The 20,547-nt window shown below is 41.9% G+C and overlaps 1 protein-coding gene across 6 annotated transcripts in view; it reads left to right on the top strand.

Annotated features, from left to right (window-relative positions):
- The window catches only part of CALD1 (caldesmon 1), a 111,335-nt gene that overhangs the window by 17,609 nt on the left and 73,179 nt on the right, over window positions 1–20,547 (top strand). For 3 of the 6 annotated variants that reach the window (XM_088528439.1, XM_088528441.1, XM_088528436.1), the window contains exon 2: window positions 4,841–4,952. In XM_088528439.1, the coding sequence (XP_088384565.1) occupies window positions 4,882–4,952 (71 nt within the window). In that variant the 5' untranslated portion in view covers window positions 4,841–4,881. Of the gene's footprint in view, window positions 1–721; window positions 848–3,949; window positions 4,121–4,840; window positions 4,953–20,547 lie in introns of those variants that run through there. The other 3 variants (XM_088528440.1, XM_088528443.1, XM_088528438.1) reach the window with 3 other exon arrangements.

Raw genomic sequence — 20,547 nt, 5'->3', positions numbered from 1 at the left:
CTACTACTGTACTCTGCTCTGTGCTTCTTTTAGGTCCTAAAATTTCTGCTAGCTCCTCTACTCCCAGCAAAGAAGGCAAGGTCCAGCCACCCACGTGAGAGGTAGGTTGGATAAGGAAGGAAGGGGATGCACCTGGTGCATTGTGCACACAGATGTTTTTAGCTAGATGAGAAAGGAAACTCATCCCAAAAATCTGTCCCGTTACAGAGGAACCTAAGGCCAAATCCACTCTCTCTGCAGGCTGGCAAGGATATTTGCTGCCCTGGCTTCCTAAAGCAGAAGGGGCCAAACTGCTGAGAGGGAAGCCTGTTGGAAGGCACCTCCGAGCCGTGTTCACTTGCAGGGGCAGTAACTGCACCTTGCCCTCTGCTTATTCGTTATCCTAGTGAAAGCTGCCCTGGGCGTTCGTAACAGCGAGTGATGCCGGGTGAAGGAAGTGGGCACGGCTCGCTGACTGTTGTGTCCGGAGGTCACAAGGAGGAAACCTGCAATTGTTTCATTGTGCTGGGAGGGAAGCAAAATGTCCAGTGTTGGCAGGACACTGCCACCAGGCGCGGCGGGCTCCGAGCCCGCTGCAATATGCTGCCGCGCTATATTAGGGAATGTGCTCTGGCTTGATGCTTTTTGGCTCTGCGACACCGGTGCGGAGGCTCAGTGTTCTCATTGCAGCCTCAGAGCCCAGGCAGTCTACGGGGAGGTGACTGGCAGGTCTCAAGGAAGGACTTTCCACCCGTTAGAGACGTGAGCAGCAGTTTGCTTTTGTTACCTGCCTGTTACCAATCTTGCTCGCCCACCGCTAAGGTCCACTGGGCGCCGAGTGGTCTTGGAAAACAGTGCTGGAGAGGAGGTGAGGACATTATTAAATCAAAGATGGAACGGGACATTATTTTTCTCTTCATACCAGAATTATAGAGGTGTGTGTTTGTGTGTATTTCTATTTAGCTATATTGTTGTGTTTGCCTTCCAAGAGCATGTTATTTTAGAGAATATGGCTATATTTTGTCACATATTTTGAGAACACTGACCATTCCTGTGATTCGCACCTTGCTGAAAGCTGTTTATAGGAAGACAAAATTTTGAACTCTTTCAGGAGATGAAAGATAAAGGGGAGTAGGATCTGCATCTGAGTGTTTTACAGCAGGAAGAATTAGTGGGGTGTCCCTAAAGGAAGCACACTTTAGCAAGACAATGAAATCTCAACAAATTTTAACAATAAATCGTAGTCAACTGAAGATCAAAGGCACCGTGTGCAGCAGAGGGATGAAAAAGAGGGAGACTCTGGTACCACTTTTGAGATGAAGAGGAATTTTGTGGGCATGCGGTGTTAAGTGCAGCACACTTACCTTGCTGTCATTCTGATCCATGGAGTGCCTTTGCTGCGACAATGCTAGCAAATGTTATAAGAAAGCTACTTTATTCATCTGTAGTTCATTTTATATATATATATATATATATATATATATATTTCTTCTTCTTTTTAGTCTTTCTTAGTGATAATTGGGTCTTTTCAGTAAGACTGTAGGGACCTAAGGGTCCAGTCTCATAATCAAACCAGATAGGGATCTTGAGGAGACCCCTCTGTGGGCAGCTGTGGAAAAGCTGAGATCCTGAGCAAGAGGTACCTCCGAAAGTTTTTGAGAGGTATTGCAAAAGAAATGTGAGACCAGACCCACTGCTGACTCTGGTGGTGGAAAACTCATGAGAGTTCATTTCAGATTCTTCCAGGAAAAGTGATCGTATAAAGGTCAAGTGGTCTTGATCTTTAGGTAGAAACACCAAAATCATCATGCCATGTTTCACAGTATGAGAACAGCCATACTCCAGTAATTTGTAGATATGTATGAGTACCAGGAGAATGGAAATGGTCAAAGGGTTTCAAAAGTCTAGTTTTATTTGTTTAAAAAAAAAAATCCTTAAACTTTATACATGACTTTTGAATTTGGTTAATTATTCTGGAAAGAAATTGGAGAAAGAACTGAGAAGTCACAACCTTTTCTAACATATTTAAAATAAAATGTTTATATTTATGTAAAAACAAAGTATTTTTTATTTTTTATTTTCTAGGATTGAATGGGCCACTTTTGACCTAAACCAGTTTTTTTTTAGGGACAGTTTTCCTATTGTGAGAAAAATGAAACATTTTTTGGTGTGACAAAGCTATTAAAAAATGTCTAACACAAAGACGGATGCAATCACAGAGAAAAAAATAATAATTTCTTTATGCAAGTTCAGTCAGGAAACGTGTGTTTCTTTGTCAAGCCCCTCTTTTGAGCTGATTCACTCTCTAGACTTGGGAAGGTCACACAGAGAGAAATTTTCATGCTTGGCTTTGAAGAATCTAGAGCTGTTTGAAAGATTATGGTTTGGTTTCACTCCCAATGAATTTCCATTAAAATCATCAAAATGAGTATGTGCTCCCCCAAAGAAGGGGGACAGAGCAGTTCGAGAGAGGTGGCAGAGGGCAACTTGGTAAGGAGAGGTGCATGTACCCGGCTGGGTGAGGAGTGACAAAGGGGCAAATAAATGAGATGACCAAGAATGTCTGTTTTGGAGGGGGGGAGAAGGCAAAACAGGGTGGGAACGGGGGTCCTACCATACGAAGCGCCAGTGTGGCAGCAGAGAAGTCCTTGGCAAAACCCAATGGTGAGGGGGGAAACTGCCATGATGTCCGTGCAAGGCTTGGGGTCTCCACTCTTTGAAGAACTGCTCGGATCTCGTTGTGCCTGGCTGCAGTGTGGCCCCAAGAAAAGTCACCAAGGCCACGTTTGGAGGGACGTGCTGCAAATGGGCATGTTTTGTGGGTTCAGTAGCATTACTCGCACGTCTCTATAACTTAACACCATAATGAGAAGCTCTGCTCCACAGGGTAGATGTGACTGCCTGGTGCAGTCGTAGGTCCCAGCGGGCGCTGAAACCCAGGAAGCTGCTTCAAATGTGCTCTCCAGGTCATTTAATCTTCTTCCCATCCTTGTTTCTTGAGCCCGGTGCAGCCACATCAGTCCTGCAACACCAGGGCCCTCCAGCAAAGGAATCGAGGCAGGCTTTAGTTGCGCTTGCAGGTTGAAATGAAAAAGCTCCTTGGGAGAAAAAAAGGCAGATTTGGTGTTTAGTGTTTTTTTGAGGGGTACTTTTGGTAAGAGCAAACAAAGGCAAGGCTGGAAAAAAATAGCTTGTTATGTCTTGCCTTTCTATATATTGTTTACCTGTGTATTAAAAGAAAAAAAAAAAAGACAAAAAAGAGCAGCAATTGTAAAGTCACTATCAGATTTGCAAAATCAACCTTCCCTTTGAACCTCCAGAAACCAACCCCAGCCAGCCAAACATGCAGAAAGTCACAACAGCAACAACAAAATTTAAATCCCCCAATCCAGGAACAAATCAGAAACAAAAACAGCCCCGGGAAAAGTCAACTAATAAAATAACCTCCCCGAAAGCCCTGCCCTGGGCAGTGTTTTCATGAAAAAAAAAAAAAAAAGAAAGAAAAAAGGCAGAAAAAGCCACAGATTCCCTTAAGTCGCGAGATGCTTTGCTATTGCTAGTGATTTTATGGGGAGGGTGCTTGGCTGCCGTGCTGGTGGGCAGGAATATAAAGCCGCGAGGCAGATCTGTATCCGCGAGCAGAGCGCTTCAAATAATTTACAAATGCACCTTGGCTTTGTCCGCCCTTAGATCGCGAGCGGTTAGTAAGGCACCTTCTAATTTTCGTGTGCATCTGCACGCTTGCTTTCTTTGCCGAGTAAAAGGCCAGTCTTGCAGGAATGGGCTGGAAAATGTTGGTGGGGTGGCCGGGGCCGGGGGGGTGGAAATCCTCCGTGTGGCGTCTAGGCTGGGAGTGCAGAGGAAGCGGAGGCCTCCAACCCTGCACAGGAAGCAATCTCAGAGCAGGCCTTAAATGCCAGATTCCAGGCAGAGTTTAACTAACCACTGACAGCTCTGTAAACAAAGCAGGGACAAAAAGAGAACAGCTTTCCCTTTTCTGGTAGTCATTTTTGGTTTGGGGGCTGCAGGGGAATTCTGTAATACTCGGCTGGATGGGATATAAACCGGGGCTGAGGAGGCTTTGCATATGAAGAACTTATAAAGGGGAAAATATTTCATGGACTAAATCATAAAGAAGAAGGTAGGGCGCAGGGAAAATGCGTGGATTAAGCTGCAAAAAATATATTGCTACTTTTAATTCTTTGAGCAGGATTTATACATAGCTTGGCTCCTCCCAGGTGGTATTTAATAGCTCCAGCTTCTTTCTCTCTTTTTCCTTTTCTTTTTTTCTTCTTTCTCATTTTTCTTTTTTTCATTTTTTTTTCTTTTATTTTTTTTTCCTTTTTCTTTTCTCCTCTCCTCTCCTCTCCTCTCCTCTCCTCTCCTCTCCTCTCCTCTCCTCTCCTCTCCTCTCCTCTCCTCTCCTCTCCCTCTTTTCAAGGCAGGGGACTGGCTTGTGCAAAATGATTATCTGTGCAACTAGAGAAAACAAGAAAATCCTTGTGTGGCATTTTTACTGTGTCTGGTATAAATTGGAAGCTTGAAGTTAAAATCCTGTTGAATTCTTGCTATTGTTTGTAGGAAAAGACCTGTTTCGTTACAAATAGCTAGTCTGCGGCTAGCAGATATATACAGTCCTTACTTACAGCATGTTGATTTAATTTTGAATAGGAAACTAAACTCAGGCATGGGCTATGTTTATCCTGCCAGACATTAATCTTGTTTATCTCAACTGTACTGAGGAAGTTAAATTTTTTGATAGAAAATAGTTGCAGCGAGGTTAACTAAACCGAATGGACTCCGTTGGTTAAACGTACTCGTTTTGTTTTCTCTGTCACCTAAATGGTCCTCTCCCTTTCAGATTGGGAACTTTTCGGGGCTCTGCACACTTGAACACCCACCATGGATGACTTCGAACGCCGCAGAGAGCTCAGGAGGCAAAAGCGCGAGGAAATGCGCCTGGAAGCCGAGAGGTGAGCGGCATTGCATATGGCAAACGGGTGCCGGAGGTTTTGGGCTTTATTAGCAGCAGCTTTGAGGGTCTCTGCCTTGGTATCCAAAGCACGTGACAGCTAACCAGTGAGTTCTTGCTATTGACGTGCGCTGTAAAGTGTCTCCAGTCAATATTGTGGGAAAGCCTGGATGTCAGTGGTATCCGGTGCCTGATTCCCTTAGGTAACTGTGTGCGCTGGCATCTGGGTGTTCCATGGCTGCGTGTAAACACTGAAGGTGGACTGTGTGGCAAGGGGAGAAAGCATTGCTAGGGAGACTCGTGCTCAGATATCATGTGGGAGAGTGGCCGCTGTACTGAAGATGTTTATCTTCTGAGACACAGAGCTAAAATTATAGGATATTGACCGAAAGCTGAGACAAAATAACCCCCTTGGTGTACATTACATAGTACATCTGTGAGTTGTGGGCAATTACTGTGCAACTACTGCAGGGTTACTACTGCCTGTCATTTTTATTCAATCAATCACAGACACTTCATTTGGGCACCAAGGGCAGCATTTGCTCTCATTTACTATGGATTTGCTTTGGTGCAAATGAGAATAGAGCTGGGCATGGGTACAGTGATACAAGGTGAAAATATTGGGAGTGACATTTCATTACCTAGCTGCATTTTATACTGGTACAGTTCCACTCCCTTTAAGGGAGGTTCCCATGATTTGCACTGAAATATGTAGGGAGAGAGTCGAGCTTCATGTATATTTTTGTAACTCTTTTGATAGAAGGATTTGATATATGGTATATTAAAACTGTAATGATTTTTAAAAATGGAACTTATGCATCACTAGCTAGGCACATTTTGGTTTCAATTTGTGTTTAGTTTTGAATGTGGGCTTCATTTTTGTGTCCATTTTTTTTTGTGTTCAGTTTTCCATGCACTGAAAAAAGTGTGCTGTTGGAGCAAGTGTGTTTTTTAATTTATTTTTATTTTTATTTTAAAAAGCCTTAAATGGAATGGAAAGTAGTAAAATTAAGTGTCTAAATAGGTTTAGCTTGCCAGTTTTGAGTTTTCTAATAAAGTCTGACTTCCATATCAGGTCTCTGTAATGGGCATTGATGGTGCTTGGTGGGATGTCTCAGGCAGGTGAGATGCAGCAGCTGCTTTTCTTTCGACACAAAATGTATGTGAACCAAGTGTGTGAGCTCTTGCCAGGCTGTAGAATGAACTCAGGAGCTCTGCAAAGCGCGCCAGTGTTGCCCATGGATAAATAAACTTGCACCGAGTGCGGTGGCCAAAAGGAAATGAGGCAGGAGTCTCCTTTTGCAAAACCCACCTGGCCAGCAGCCTCCCCCCTGAAAAAGGGGGAGAAACATGTGTGCCATGGCACTGAGCTACCTTCTTCTCCCAGAAGGTTTTCCTCCAGGCCTGGGACGATATGTTTTGGTTGGAGCGCATGGGAGGAATTGCAGGTCCCGTGCCAGCCCCGGTCTGCTCAGCTGGGTAAGCAGAGAGCTGCTGCACCCAGCAGTATCTGGCTGGCACTTCTCATCATATCACAGCCCTTTGTCTTTTAGGCAGAAACGAGACGAAGCGAGGTGTGTGTTGTAGCTGTCGGTGTGGGTGAAAATGCTGGGCACCTGCACCAGCTGGAAGGAGGCCTGCTGTTTATCAGAGGATTCAGAAATGTTCAGATTTATCGCATGCCGGAGGTCTGGGCCAAGGCCCGTTTGCACTGAATGTGGATTCACTCCATGTGCATGCATTTTAGCAGATTTTTTAACAGTGTGGTATAATGAGAACACATGGCATTTATATAATTTTAGTCTGCTTCTGCTTCATTTTTTTTTATTTAACAAAAAAAAAAAAAAAAAAAGAAAAAGGCCGAGAGTTTAACATTTGCTGCTAAGACATATGCTCAGATGACTGTGGAGGATTCTGGGGGGTGTAGTCTAGGAGGAATTTTGTACTGTGAAAAAACATCACTTCTCCATGAAGTCATTCAAGCTCTTATACGTGTGTGAGAAGGGTGCGGAGGGATCTGCACATCAGTGATGTGGAGGTGTGACCAGCTGGTGGATGCAATGGCAGCAGCAAGGTCTGCTGTGGAAATCCAGTATTCCCGTGTGCTGGTGAGTCACAGTGTAGCCCTGTCACCCAGCACGACTGGTGTCTGTCCCCTCTTGGGGGATTGGAATGTGATTAGGCAAGAGAGTAACAGCCTCTGCCATCGGAAACAACCCCCTTTCCATCCACATACTCGTCCTTTGGGGAAATGTTTTTGAAATGTCCCAGGCAAAAATCCCTGTAGTGGCTTTGCTGGGATTTTGCTGGTAACCTCTGGGAAGGGGCTGAGGTTCGTGGGAGCCCAGCTGGAGGAGCAAGGGCTCCGGCCTGCTTCCCTGTGCTCCTCTGAATTGCTGTAGGAGCACTCTGTGCCCTTTCCCACACATTTGGAGACTTACAGCAATAAATTGCTCTATGCCAAGTCTTGCTGCACTCCCTCAACTGCTGCCAACTTCAAGCATTCAAGTATCATGAGTCAGACCCGTTAAAAGTCACAAGACTACTTTAAAAATCTTGAGATCTTAAAAATAATTTAGTCTGGCCTTTTTATTTTTATTTTGCCTTAGTAATAATAGAGCCTGATTCTCAAGGTCTGATGTGACTCTTGGAGCTGGGGCTTCAAGAAACCTACCCTGAGGGAGGGAGTGGAATGTCAGGACTGTCGGAGACATGTGTTTTTTTCCTTAGTGCCATTCAAGTCAGAGATGAGGGCAGCATCAGACTTTGGGCAGTTATTAGCAAGTGAAAATGTCACACTGAGTTCTTTTTGGTGAATTCGTACTTCAGGGTTTGGGAGATCATCCTCCTCCCCTCTACAGTTATGACAACAAGGTGTCCGTGTTTTCTCCTGCTATGAGCTATGGCAGTATGCATGTCTGCACGCTTTCAGGTGCATTATGAAGTGAGTTGTATGTTCCTAAACCACGGCATGGAAGCTGGAAATGTTCCTTTGTGCTGAGTACCTTTGTACCTGCTGCAGTTACAGGATGTTGCCCTGCATCATCCCATCAATAAACTGCAGCCTTCATATGAAGTATCCAGACGATTATGTGTACGTGATAATGTATTTGCTAAGTCTTCCAGGCACTGTTTAGGCTTGTTTGATTTGAACAGTAAACCCAGAGAACAGCCATAGCCACTGGCCACACTGATGCATTTTGTCATTTCTTGGGATAAAAGCCTGTGGAGAGCCCATCTTCTCAGCCTGCTCCGTGTGCTCAAGGGAGATCAAGGGATGAGGATGTCTTACAATGTGGGCTCGTGCACCATACATGCATGTGGCTGTTACTTGGCCTTGCCAGGTCTTGCCCAGGAGGGATGGTAGGTGTGAGGACTGGTCCATGTGCCAGCTGCTTTCCCAGTGTCCGTCAGGCTGGAGCTTCTCCACATCATTCTGTAAACTGATGGCAGTCACTGTCTTATATCTGATACTCACCTCATACCTTGAGTTGGATCCTTGAGGGGAGATGCTAGGAATTGAGTTGTTTTCTCATTAGAAAGCAGTGGAAAATGATAGTTAGTTGTGGTGTGTAGCACTGGCCTTCTGTAGTGATATGCACAGAAGTGATCCTAAGGAAACTTCTTCCCTAAGAAGAGCAATGGTGCGATTCACACTTGGCATGAGCTTTAACCTGGTGTTCACACTGTGGCAAAAGGAACTTAAATTGCTGCTAACTCAGAACCCCAGTGATTCATAAGCATTTTTCACTCTTATCATTTCTAAGGTAACACATGTCTTGGATCCTCCCATTTGGCCCAGATGGAATATTTTGAGTTTTCATGATTTGGGGGGCTGCCTAGATGCTGAGCAGCCTGTTTTGAAGTAGGGGCACAGACATGTGTGCAGGGCACATGCCAGGCAGCAGGCACACGGCTTTGACCAGCTTTACTCCATGGAGTCAGACTTACTGTGCCTGGTTAGTAGCTCCCATGCCTGAAAAAATGAGGCTTGTTGAGAAACCCATGACAAAGTAGGCCAGCTGTAACCATTGCAGTCTGTAGGCACTTTACATGTGGTTTACAATGCACAGGTGCAAGGTCACAGGAGATCGGACTCTAGTGACTCTATGGATGATGTCTATGCAGCTCCTTAATTCCTGGGGGAGATCAGCACAGGGGCTGGTCATTATGTAAGCCCCCAAGGTCCTGATCTGGACCTAGCTGAAGTCACTGGGAAGCTGTCTGCTGATTTCAGTGGGCTTTGGATTAAGCCTTATCTGAGTGATTCCGGATGGGTGATTTATGAGACAGTCTCAGTGACAGCCTTGACAAAGCCAGATGGACCCCATGCTGGCCCAGCCACAAGGTACATACTGTACTGAGGTATCGGGGCTGTGATAGAAGTGGGTTACACTCGACTGGAAAAAGCCCATGTGTAAACAGAGCACAGGGAACTGAGTGCTTTCCAGTGGGGGAAAACCTACCTACTGCTTTGTGCCTCTTTCTGGGCAGAGATGTTCTCTGGCCATTGGTTTTTGTCATTTTGACATTAATGTAACCAACACTGAAGGAATTTCAGACTAGGACTGGGCAGTGTGCTTGCACAAGCCTGTATGTGAATGTGTGAGATGAGAGGAGTGGTGTTTCTTTGAGAATTTCTTGCTGATGCATCTTGGTCTTCCACATCTACATGCAGCTGCAGAGAACTATTGAGGCAAAATACCTGTTATAGTGACAGTGGAATGACTTCCGCGATTTCAGTGTTATTGAGAGGAAAACTTAGCTCCTTGAACTCTCAAAAGAATAGCTCTTGTATTAAGTCTGTTGTGTACTTAAAGAGTGATTTTATGATTGGCTTACTTGCTATTGCATGCACAGTGTATTTTCATGTCTGCTTGGTGTCAGAACTCTTAAAAAAATTAAACTAGAAAGTCAGTCCAGTTAGCTTAATTGCCATGCCCCACAGCCATCACAAAGGTCTTAGAGTCTGTGTCAGATTGATCTTCATTTAGCTGAAGCTTGACTTCAAGACTCTCTAAAACCACCCTCTTACCTTGTGAACCATGTAGGATTTCCTGATTCGGGCAACACCTGTCCTGACTGAAGGATTAATTTACTTGAAGATGTTTAATTAGACATTACTAAATATATCTTAAAAGATGATAACTCAAGTTATCATCTATATTTACAATATAAAGAATTACAAATAGAACAACTTTTCATGACATTTATTACATGTGCCTTATTCTTTATTGTTTTTGAATCAGTGTTACACTCCCTTCAATAGGAAGCTATTTAACACTCTTGTGGATAAGGTGTTTGGGAAAACATTAGTTACTAAAGGCAGTTAGGTAAGCTTTTTTCTTTTTCTTTTCCTCTAACTACTTAATTGCAAACTCTTTCCAGTCTATCATTTAAACTGTTTTATAAGGCAAAGGATGTGGTTCACTTTCATGGACATGTGTTAGGGAATGTTCATAGAAACAACTCAGGAGCCTCCAGCAGGCTGAAAGCCTCCTCAAGTGGTAGCTTGTTCAATGCAGTTAAAAGAGTTAATCACAGGTGGTTAATCCCTAAATGTATATTGACACAACTGAGAAGTCTAGAGAATTTCAGTCCAAACATGTGAAAGCAAATGCAGAAGAGGAATTTAACATGTTTTTTATTGTGAGAGTGCTCACACTGAGGCTGGTGAAACTGAGATAAACATACGAAGGACCAATTCACCAAGTTAATAAGGTAGAACTAGCAGGATCAGACATATCCTTCTAGGGCTTAATGGAAATAATTGTTATCTTCTGGACAGGGAAGATAGGAGACATTTATTGTCATAGTGTCGTAATACTTCTGTGGAGTAATAAATATGTCAGGAATAGAAAATGGACAGTTTGCATCCTGCTGTCCAAGACAGCTCATGTGAAGGTAAGTGAGTGTTGACATTAGATCACTATTGAATGACCCCAGCTAGCTTTCCAAATCACTTCTTGTTTCTGAAATGGAGACTTGGGTACAAAGTGTACGTCAGACAACCAAGAAGTTGATTTGGAAATGTAACCAATTCTTTCCTGTCAGCCATTAAAAACCGAAACTCCCAGAAGGCAAAGATTCGGTGCTTGGTTCTAATAATTCAGAAATCTTAAATGGGTCTTCTCCCTTCCTTTCCTTATAAAAAGAGAATGGTAAGAGTTTAGAAATGAACTTACCTGGTTCCATTTTATTTATCTCTGTTTTTTGAAGTATTTGGAATTGCCTAGGTCTTGTTTCAAAATAGTTACTTAAAATTTTATGAAGCATTTTGATAGACTATGTTTAGATCAGGCTTGTGTGAGTAGACAATATAATTTTAGTGTAGTTTTCAAGGAGTGCATGTTTAAACATAAGAGAAGCTTAAACATAAGAGAAGCACATACCTAACATATAATTTCCCAGTGTGTACAATCTGTTTATTTCAAAACACTACTTCCAAAAATGTTCAGCCTTTCTTAAGGACTGTGCCCTTGTCAGGTTTAAGCCTCTCTTGCTGTTTGAAAGAAGAGCTACAATGATTTTATCGCTTCATGCTCTCTTCATATATTCTGAAGTCATGAATATTTTGAGTGTTTCTGCTCATCTTTCCATAAAATATTCACCTTCTGGAAGAGCTGAGACATGACAGCTTCTGTATAGGAGTTATTAAAAAATAAATAAGATAAAAAGTCCATGAGGATTGAGAACAAAATTTGCTCCCGTGGTTAATCTGTCTTCACAGCTACCTTGAATTCCAGGACCAACAGGAAATACTTGGATTGTCAAAGTGAGTTTGGCCCTGTATTTTAGCCATGAACATGGTTTCTTGAGCTCTCAGAGCTCATTTTTAACCCAGACAGAAAAGCAGGATCCTGTGGCTCATTAAAGCATGCCCAACTACTGTCATTCTCAAACAGACTGGATACTAGATGAATCTTTGCCATTGTAGCATTTCAGATGCCCTGGAGGAAATAACCAAACATATGCAGACCTGAGCAAAAACGCACAGCTTAGTTTTACAACCATTGTGTGTTTTGGAGATTATATTTTCTTTAAACATCTCGATGGAGGAATGTTGTATAAAAGAAGCTTTGTTCTTCCAAATGAGACATGCAGAATGTAAACTAAACTGAGCTAACCCCACTGCAATTCCTATGCAGACAACAAAATGGGCTCCTTAGTATTTCAAATATTAATCCCAAATGTATGTTAAGATCGTTCTTTAATCTTTGCACTACATCTACCATACCAAGCAAGCTTTTAGGAGGAGAGACCAAATCCAGCACCCAGACAGTTGGCAAAATGCCATGTCTTTCACCTTTTTTTCAGTAGAATGGCAGGTTTTCTTTGGAAACACCAAGAAGTGTTGGAAATTCTTGGGTGAAAAGTGCCTCCCCCCAGCCTATAGCCAGCTGACCCACCTACTACTGTAGAGAAATTTACTCTTCTGGTTCTTACTGTATTTTTAGTAGTTTAAACTAAAGTCTTTCATAAAATGGATCTTATTTAAATGACAGCTAGATACAGACATTAAAGCAGAGCTTTTGGTGCTTGTCATTTTCAATTTTAGTATGCATATTTTAAAGGGCACTGTCTGAGGAGTAATACAACATATAATATTTTATCATGGTTTTCCAAATTAGACTGAAGGACTGCACAAAGAAAAACATGAAGGTGAAGGAATGTACCTGGTGTAGTAAGTGTGTGTCAATGGCTGTCCTGTCATATCTATATGAAAAATAACAGCTCTTTAATAACTTATGTGTAAATTGGCGGTATACACTCAGTTAAGTTAGAGTAGACTGTAGCTGTCTTGCAGCTCTGTGCATCTGTCATTGTACCTCCAGACAGTGTAAATCACTCATACAAAGACTTCAGAAACTTGAAATGTGAAAAACTCCATTAACTGGTGTAAGCTTTGTGAAGGCACAGAGCTTTTGAACTTCCTATAGCACCCATGGCTGAGCTGATTGGCATCTGTGACTATAGATACATAGTCTTCTGGAGGCAGGCACAACACCTCAGTCTCCTCTAAAGCATTTTCAGTCTGTTGGTAAAGAATACACGAACCTTTCATGCAGGTTACCTTCTGCAAAAGTTCAGTTAACTCAGTATGGCAGAGAAAAAAGCCACTGTCCCAAACAAAGGCAGAATAAAGAAGAGTCATTTCTTGTTCATTGGGACTATGTTTTGTTAGACTCTTTATTAGGTATGGCCTTCTCCATCTTCTGTTTTGATAGCCAGTGCCAATTGTCAGCTAGACCTGCAAAAACATTAGTGCAGCTCGCTATAGATTCCTAGACCAATCTCTGTAGATGAAAGCAGTTCATCTGTGTCTGTTCCGAGACAGAAAACATATGATTGACCTCTCAGCTGCTTAGACCCTGCCCATGTCTCTGATGTCCACAAGCGGTGCAGTAGGTAGTGCTGAGTTCATTGAATTAAGACTTGCCAAGCCATAGGATTTTGCATGTCTCATCAGGTCTTGATGCCATTTCAGATGGAGGGTCATTCAAGTGCTGCTCATTCTTATTCCTGTTCCTATGGTCTATTCCTTTTGGCAGCCACTGCCACCATAAGTTGGTTTGCTGGTGCAGTCATCCCTGCATTCTAGGCTTAGAAAGATGGCAAGTTACTAAACAGAAGCTCCAGTTTTTACCCAGCTTTGGGACTCTTGAAAGAAGGACATGAAATTGAGTTAAGCCAGTGGGTTTTTAGAAGCATCTGCTTCTCAGTGTGAGTTTGCATTTTATTAACATTTTTATGATCTAATTTCTGCAATTAATGCAGATAATCAGAAGATTAGATTTTCCTTTAAAGAGCTGAGGCCAAATTTTTTGCAGAGATATTAGATTAAATGAAATCAAATGCTAATAAATTTTACAGATGAATAAGCATAGCATGTAAACACTATCAGATTGCTGTCAGCTTGTGCAAAGTTATCCTTTCACAGTTCAGTTGAAAGAGCTATAGAGGAAAAATGTAATTTGCAAATGAAACTCCAAACTGATTTCAACTTGCAGAAGCATCTCATTTGGTCAATTAGCTTCTGCATTTTTGGCTTTGCGCCTTTAAACAAAGCTTTAATTACTGAAGATAAATGTTTATAAGCAGCTTTATTTCTCTCATCCTAACCTACTTAATAGCTCATGCTAGACAAAGAAAATCCTTGTTTCTAGAAGATTGCCCTTGTGTGATCAAGGTCTTTCACAGAATTAATCAGATGGATGTGATTCTTGGGCACCTTAATTAATCAGTATACACGCACAAAAAAATTTTTGTGCCCAGAAAATTGCTTCTTAGAAAAGAAGCTGGGTGACAACATGGTCTTCAGAGATGCTTGCCACGTGATACAGATGGCCATAGGAAGCGGAAAAGCAAGCAGGATGCTTTTCCTTTTGGTTTATTGGAAAGTATAAACTCATGTGTAGTGGTGTGTTTAACAGTTAAAGGTCAGCTTCATCTCAGCTGACATTATAGATGTTCTTTTTCTCCCCTTTATGTCCAAGCCTGTTGGTTTGACTAAGTAAACTTGTGTATTAATTGTCTCTAGTTGGATAGGTCTTTAGAAATCTGTTGAACAAAGGCCAGCAAGCTCACCATGCTGACACAGCAAATCAAGGGCCATAACTCAACAGCTATTTGTGACCGTCTTTGTTCAAAAAACAACAACAGCACCAAGAAAACTTTCTATCCAAGTCCCACACTCTGATATTTGCTCATTTTTTCCTCCAATTGTTCTTACAGAGGGTACAAAAATTAAGACAACAGTAATCACTGCCCTAGTAAGAGCAGACTGTGTCTTTCTTATGATGAGACCAGAAGAGAGTTGCTGGAAAATGGTACTCAGAAGTGAGGTTTCTGCACTGGTTTTGTAAAGTTGCTTCCTTGTATTAGTAGTTCTCTTTTCCACCAGCATGAAACAAAATCATGTCTACAGTTGTTTAAACCTACTCACTTGTTCAAGTGCTCACTTCTTTCTGAACCCTCTTCTTCTGAATTAAACCTGTTGTATACCATGGTAAATTTTTATATGCCAATTAAGTGCACACAGTGGAAAATAATCAAATTGCCATGACTCAAGCTACTGCTTGTCAGCTGAGCCTTTTGCAGAGGGGAGTATTTTATTGTAAAACAGCGTGGGAGGGTAAGCCTGTTTACTCCCCATCTAGAATGGGAGGTTTGCATACATTTAACTCCCTTAGTTAAACCACATTTGAGATGAGCTTCTGCAACTTCTGTGTACAGGCAAGGCCTTTGACTGTGGTGGGGAGCCATGAAGATGCTGTGGTGTGCTGCTGCTAAGGTGTCTGAGTAGGCCTTCAGTGTAGCATTTTTTGTGCACATCCTGCCTTTATTTACAGCTGCTTGCTTCTTCTGTAAATGCGGCTCTGCAAAGACGTCGGAGGTGCAGACACAGACCTACGTACAATCCCTGCATGTTACTGTCTTGTTTGGTATCAGGTATTAGGGGGGAAAGGCAGATACTAGGTGGGTAGATCAGGTGTGTTTTCCCTGCCCTCCAACCATTGGTGGCCACGTGGCAAGAGATGGAGAGTTCAGAGATTTGCTGCAAGCCTCTGTGGAATTAGGAAAGGACTACAGATATTCATGCCTATGACAGTAAGCTTCCTACAAACACCTGGATCATTAGCATGGACTACTGCAACTAGCTGTTTCAAAGGAGCTCCCTGCAAAGATAAATGAAGAGATAAGCTAGAAAGCAAAATCTGAGCAATGTGACTTTTAAAATTTGCAAATGAACAAAGCACTACAGGAGTGGCTTGAGAAAGTACAGACCTAACTACTTCCTCTTGGGACGTACAGCTGCTTATGGTAAAAGTTTCTTTCCAACCTATGTGTAATAGCTTAAATCTTAAAAATATGCCTTTTATTTTTCCTGAGTTAAGCAAAATTGTGACTTGTAGAAGCAAAGAGTGCTTCCAAGAGAAAAACAATTTCATTTATAAAATGGTCAGCACTCTAGCAATATTGGGAGGATTGAATGCTCTTGTATCTGAAAAGAACTGTTGTAATACAGTGGTGAGAATGGTACAGGATGAAGTTGGCTGTGGTGCAAAATGCTAGCGTGTCCTTTAATGTAAAGAATCTGTATTTTGAGGCGAGAAAATGAAGGAGGAAAGTATAAACAGCTTTATCATCTAGTGAGAAGACCCGAGTGGAGACTTGCTTGGAGGGCCCTTTTCCTGATATTCTGTACATAGGTGATTTTTATCCTTATGCCCCCTCACGAAAATGCTGTATTAAGATGGCAAGTCATGCCATCCCTTGAGGTGAAGTTCCCAGCATGTGGTTTAACACCATTTTTCCCCATCCTGGCAAATTACGATAACTGGACTGAAAGCAAAGAATTGTGTTGTGCATTTTTTTGTCTGAACAGGTATTTTCACAAGTGCATGCAAGCTCTGGCAATAGCAGTACTCTACTCCCTTTAAAACTGGTTTCTTCTTACTAGCCTACACCTGCTAAGCTGAGCAATCCCTGCAGCTTCACAAGCTCATCCTCAGCCCGAGCAAAGCTACAGCTTTTTCTGGGCCCAGTTACGCAGAACATTCCCGAGATTCCCCAGCTGGCTGTTACTGCAGTGTCTTAATAAGGCAGCGCAATAGGCCCGAAAGACAAGGAGGTGACTTTTCTAAACACTTGCTACACATAGATGCCTTTTATGGTCCAGCTTGCGCAGTGGGGTATTCCACTGAAGGGCAGGGGTACAGACAGCAAAGTGCCTCCCGCTGCCGCACGTGTTCCAAGCACAGACATCATGTGCCTGGTGCCACAAGTACATGCTGCTCCGGGAAGGAGTTGAAAAACAGTCTGGTGGGGGAAAGTAGAAAGAGGGAGAAGCAGACTGTGGAGTGCAGTATTTTGTGTGGATGCCATCGCTATTGCTGCGCTCACACCAGATGCAGAATATAGTTGCAAATGCTGAGTGCAGGACACACGTGCATGTGCTGGGCTGGTATTTTGTAAAAAATGCCCCTAAAAGGCTCCTCGGCAGGGTTTCCTGGTTCAGGTCACCCCGTAGCAATTCCAAGGGCAAATTTTCATGTCATGCCCATGAATTTGGCTTTTCATTCTTGCAATAAATGGGATAAAATGCTAATGACCTTTCCAAACCAGTGAGTTATGATGGCCTGAGGGGCTGTCTCTGCTGGAATGCCACAAGATGCATTTGTTTAAGCAGAAGAGGCTTCCACCCTCCCCCCTTTTTTTTCTCCATACTAACTAGCAAGTCTTTTCTCTCATTAGTGTGTAATTGTTATCTCGTGCTGGAGGGGTGCGTAAGTTCTTCTTGGCCTGTTGTCTCATTTCTCACCAAAGGGTTTTTTTTGCAGTGAATGAGTCATTTTAATATCCTAAAGAAGAGGAATGTATTGGTGATCAATTTAATCCTCTACTAAAAAAAAAAAGCCCTCTACTAAACAATGAAAATCCCATCATGTTTTGTCAGACTTGGATGTATATACAGGATATACATAAACTGAATGAAGAAATAAATCTTCAAAGCAAGCCAGGAATGTTTAGGCATGTTCAATAGGTCTATAATCTAATTTTTCTTCTACTGATTACTGTCAGATGGACTAATACAGTACTTAATAAGCCATGAAGACAATGAAAGACTAATTGTGTCATCATCCCTGACACTATTTGAGAAGAGAAACACTTGAAGGTGTTGTTTTGGTGACTCACATCTTGAAAGTTTAACTTTCTTCATCTGTTTCTCTATTGTTTAGCTGGCTCCATTCTGATTTCAACTATCGTGCTCACATCATACTTACAATGAGATCCTGATGTAGTGACTTTGATATCATCATAGGTCTTGCATGTTTGTGGTTATGCTGGCTTTCAGGAAATGTGACTTTATCCATCTGTTGGCTGCATGGGTTTGCTGGACATGTCTTGTTTTAGAAGAATAAAGAAGATAAAGGCATAAATGGGCAGAAGTGGAGCAAAGATGACAACACTTGTGGTCTGACTGATGAAAGCTTTTAAGCTCTTGTCAATGCTTGCTGATAACAGAATTCCAAAATAGCTTTTTTTATTATTCTTTAATAATACGGTTTAGAACAGGAAAAGTTTAAGGAAAGTCTTAGCCCTGTGGATAGACTCTGAGAACCCATTAATAGGCTGTGTTGTACCTTCACAGTGCTTATGTATTATGCTATATACTGTGTATTATAATTCATTTCCGTCTGGCCCATTTTTTTCATTGGTGTGTGTGTTCAGCAACTATTCTGGATTTAAGGGATTGGTATAGCTGACAGTAGAGATCATCCGACTTGTCCTCATTATGCTGCTGGAGTAAAATATTGGTAAGATGTCTTGGTGACTAGGAGTGACTTTTCCGTCACCAACCCTTTTCTTTTATTTATTGGTTGTTCTTCCCCCAACTTGGGCTGTACCCTGTCATCAGTTTTTAAGCCAAATTCTTTATGAAAGTCAATAGGGAGTCCTGCGCAAAGGGAAATGACATAATGTTGCCCTTTAGTCCTACCTACAGAGAAGCAGACTTGGGAAACATGCACATTTTCCTAATTACCAAGCACTGAATTTACAGCATGTGTTCATTTTCTATCGACATCCGGCAGCTACCCAACATACTGTAAATTGGGCCATTTGTATTCAAGACAATTGTTTTTAATAAAAATATTCTGAATGTTGTCTTTATTTGGGTTGCATATGGTAAATGTTGAGGCCTTCACTGCTCTGAGGTAAAGAATGTGCCATTTTTATGAGAGACATCGAATGTTCTTAGCTAAAATATCTCTATGTCCCGCAATGTATTTGTAGGCTGCCACGTTTTGCTCAAGCAGTAACTGCATTTTACTAGAGATATATGTCTCTATAGTTTGTAATGCACATTTGGTATGAAATATGTTTTTGTATATGTAAGCTATTATCATCTGAACTGTCATCTTTTACAAGGGATGGGTTGCAGGTACTGTACAAAATGGTCTGCTTTAATAGTATCTTCAAGCTGCTTTCCTGCAGGGCAGGATAAACAGAGCTGTGGAAGGAGTTTAAAATGAAGACCTTCTTAATAAGATAATCCCTTTTCTAGTTAGAATTAGGATTCAGACTCTCCAAGCCTTAAGTGCATAAATAAATGAAGTAAGTAGGTAAGTGTAAGGACAGAAACATGAAGAAACGTAGCCAGTGGGTACTGTTTAAAAAGAAGCCACAAATGATGCCTTTGTTAGGAAGAATAGGGCCCTTTTAACTCTTTCCTTTAGCACGGCCGTGCCTGTCTTGATATTAAACTGCTTGTATAGGCATATGTATAACCATAGCATGTGAGGTGTTGTCAATTATTTACTTAATGTATATATCCCTGCATCATCCATATAACGTGGTAGTGCTGTTCCCGATAGGGAACTGAGAGGGACTCTGTGGCATAGCTAAAAACCTAGCAGAGAGAAGGGTTGATTCCTTTTGCTTTGCTCTTTTTTTTTTTGTTCGTTTGTTTGATAGATTGTTCTCCAATCTGAAAAATTTGGAGAATGATGTTGAAATCACCAAGAGCAAGAGGTTTTCAGCACTGTCCTTTTGGTTCAGGCTTAAAAAAAAAAATAAAATAAAAAAAAGAAGAAAGAAAAAAAAAGAAACCATGAAAAATGAGATTTGGGTATAGGCTGTAAAAATCCACCTCCACAAGTTTTAAGGTCTTCAGATTGGAAGCTGGCTCACTCCTGTTGGTTACATTTAATAACAACTCTATGTACATTTTACTGCATGGAAATTTGGATTTGGAGATGTTGTTTATCTTTGCCACTCACTGACTGTTGACTCCTGGATGTTGTTATAGAGATATCATGGAACAAGCTTTAGGTGCATTGGCTGGTAATTTCCTCTGGCACGGGATGAAGATTAGATTGATAACCTGATAATATTAGAGCCATTAGCTGTTGTGTGGTCAGCACTGTGGCATTAGCTGACTTACACAGCCTAAAAAGTGTTTGTGGAGCAGCTCTACTCTTAATTCCACAAACAGTTCCAGCAGCTGAAGAAGGATGACAGCACCTCCCATAGCCTCTTTCCACTGATTTATTTTTTTGTGGCATTTCATCTAGTGTATCTTTTGTTTAAGGATAGGTTACAGTATCTGTTACACATTGGTTCAAGCTTTTAGTCATGGCTTGAATGGTCAGTGGATAGGGCACTTTAATGCATTGCAGAGTGTCTGTGTGAGACAAGGATGGGGAACACATCTGGAGACTTGTTCTGGCCAAAACTAACAAACATGATGCTGATCTTTTCTGGGGAAAGCAGATGGAAAATAGGGCAGGAATAATACCAGACCCTTTGAGTGAAGGTAAGTTTCTGCCATTTGTGAACTGGATTCACTATTTGGGATAGCATCTATGGCGATATCAGATTATTATTTTTACTTTTTTTTTTTTTTTTACTTATTGTATTTTATTAAGACAGAACCATGTTCCTGTTTCTTGTAAATGTGCCTTTGTCAGCAAGGGTTTAGGCTGTCATAACACATTTCATCTCAAGCTCCATCTTTAATCACTGAGTGGTGGACCTGGGAATAGCCCTGCATCAAAGCCACTGGACCGCATTGCCTGTGTAGAGCAGAG

Source organism: Tinamus guttatus, unplaced genomic scaffold (assembly GCF_059628265.1).
Source record: "Tinamus guttatus ecotype Peru unplaced genomic scaffold, ASM5962826v1 Tinamus_guttatus_pri_ptg000308l, whole genome shotgun sequence".
NCBI lineage: Eukaryota > Metazoa > Chordata > Aves > Tinamiformes > Tinamidae > Tinamus > Tinamus guttatus.
The sequence above is the reverse complement of the archived record's forward strand: the minus strand, read 5'-3'. Positions and strand labels throughout refer to the sequence as shown.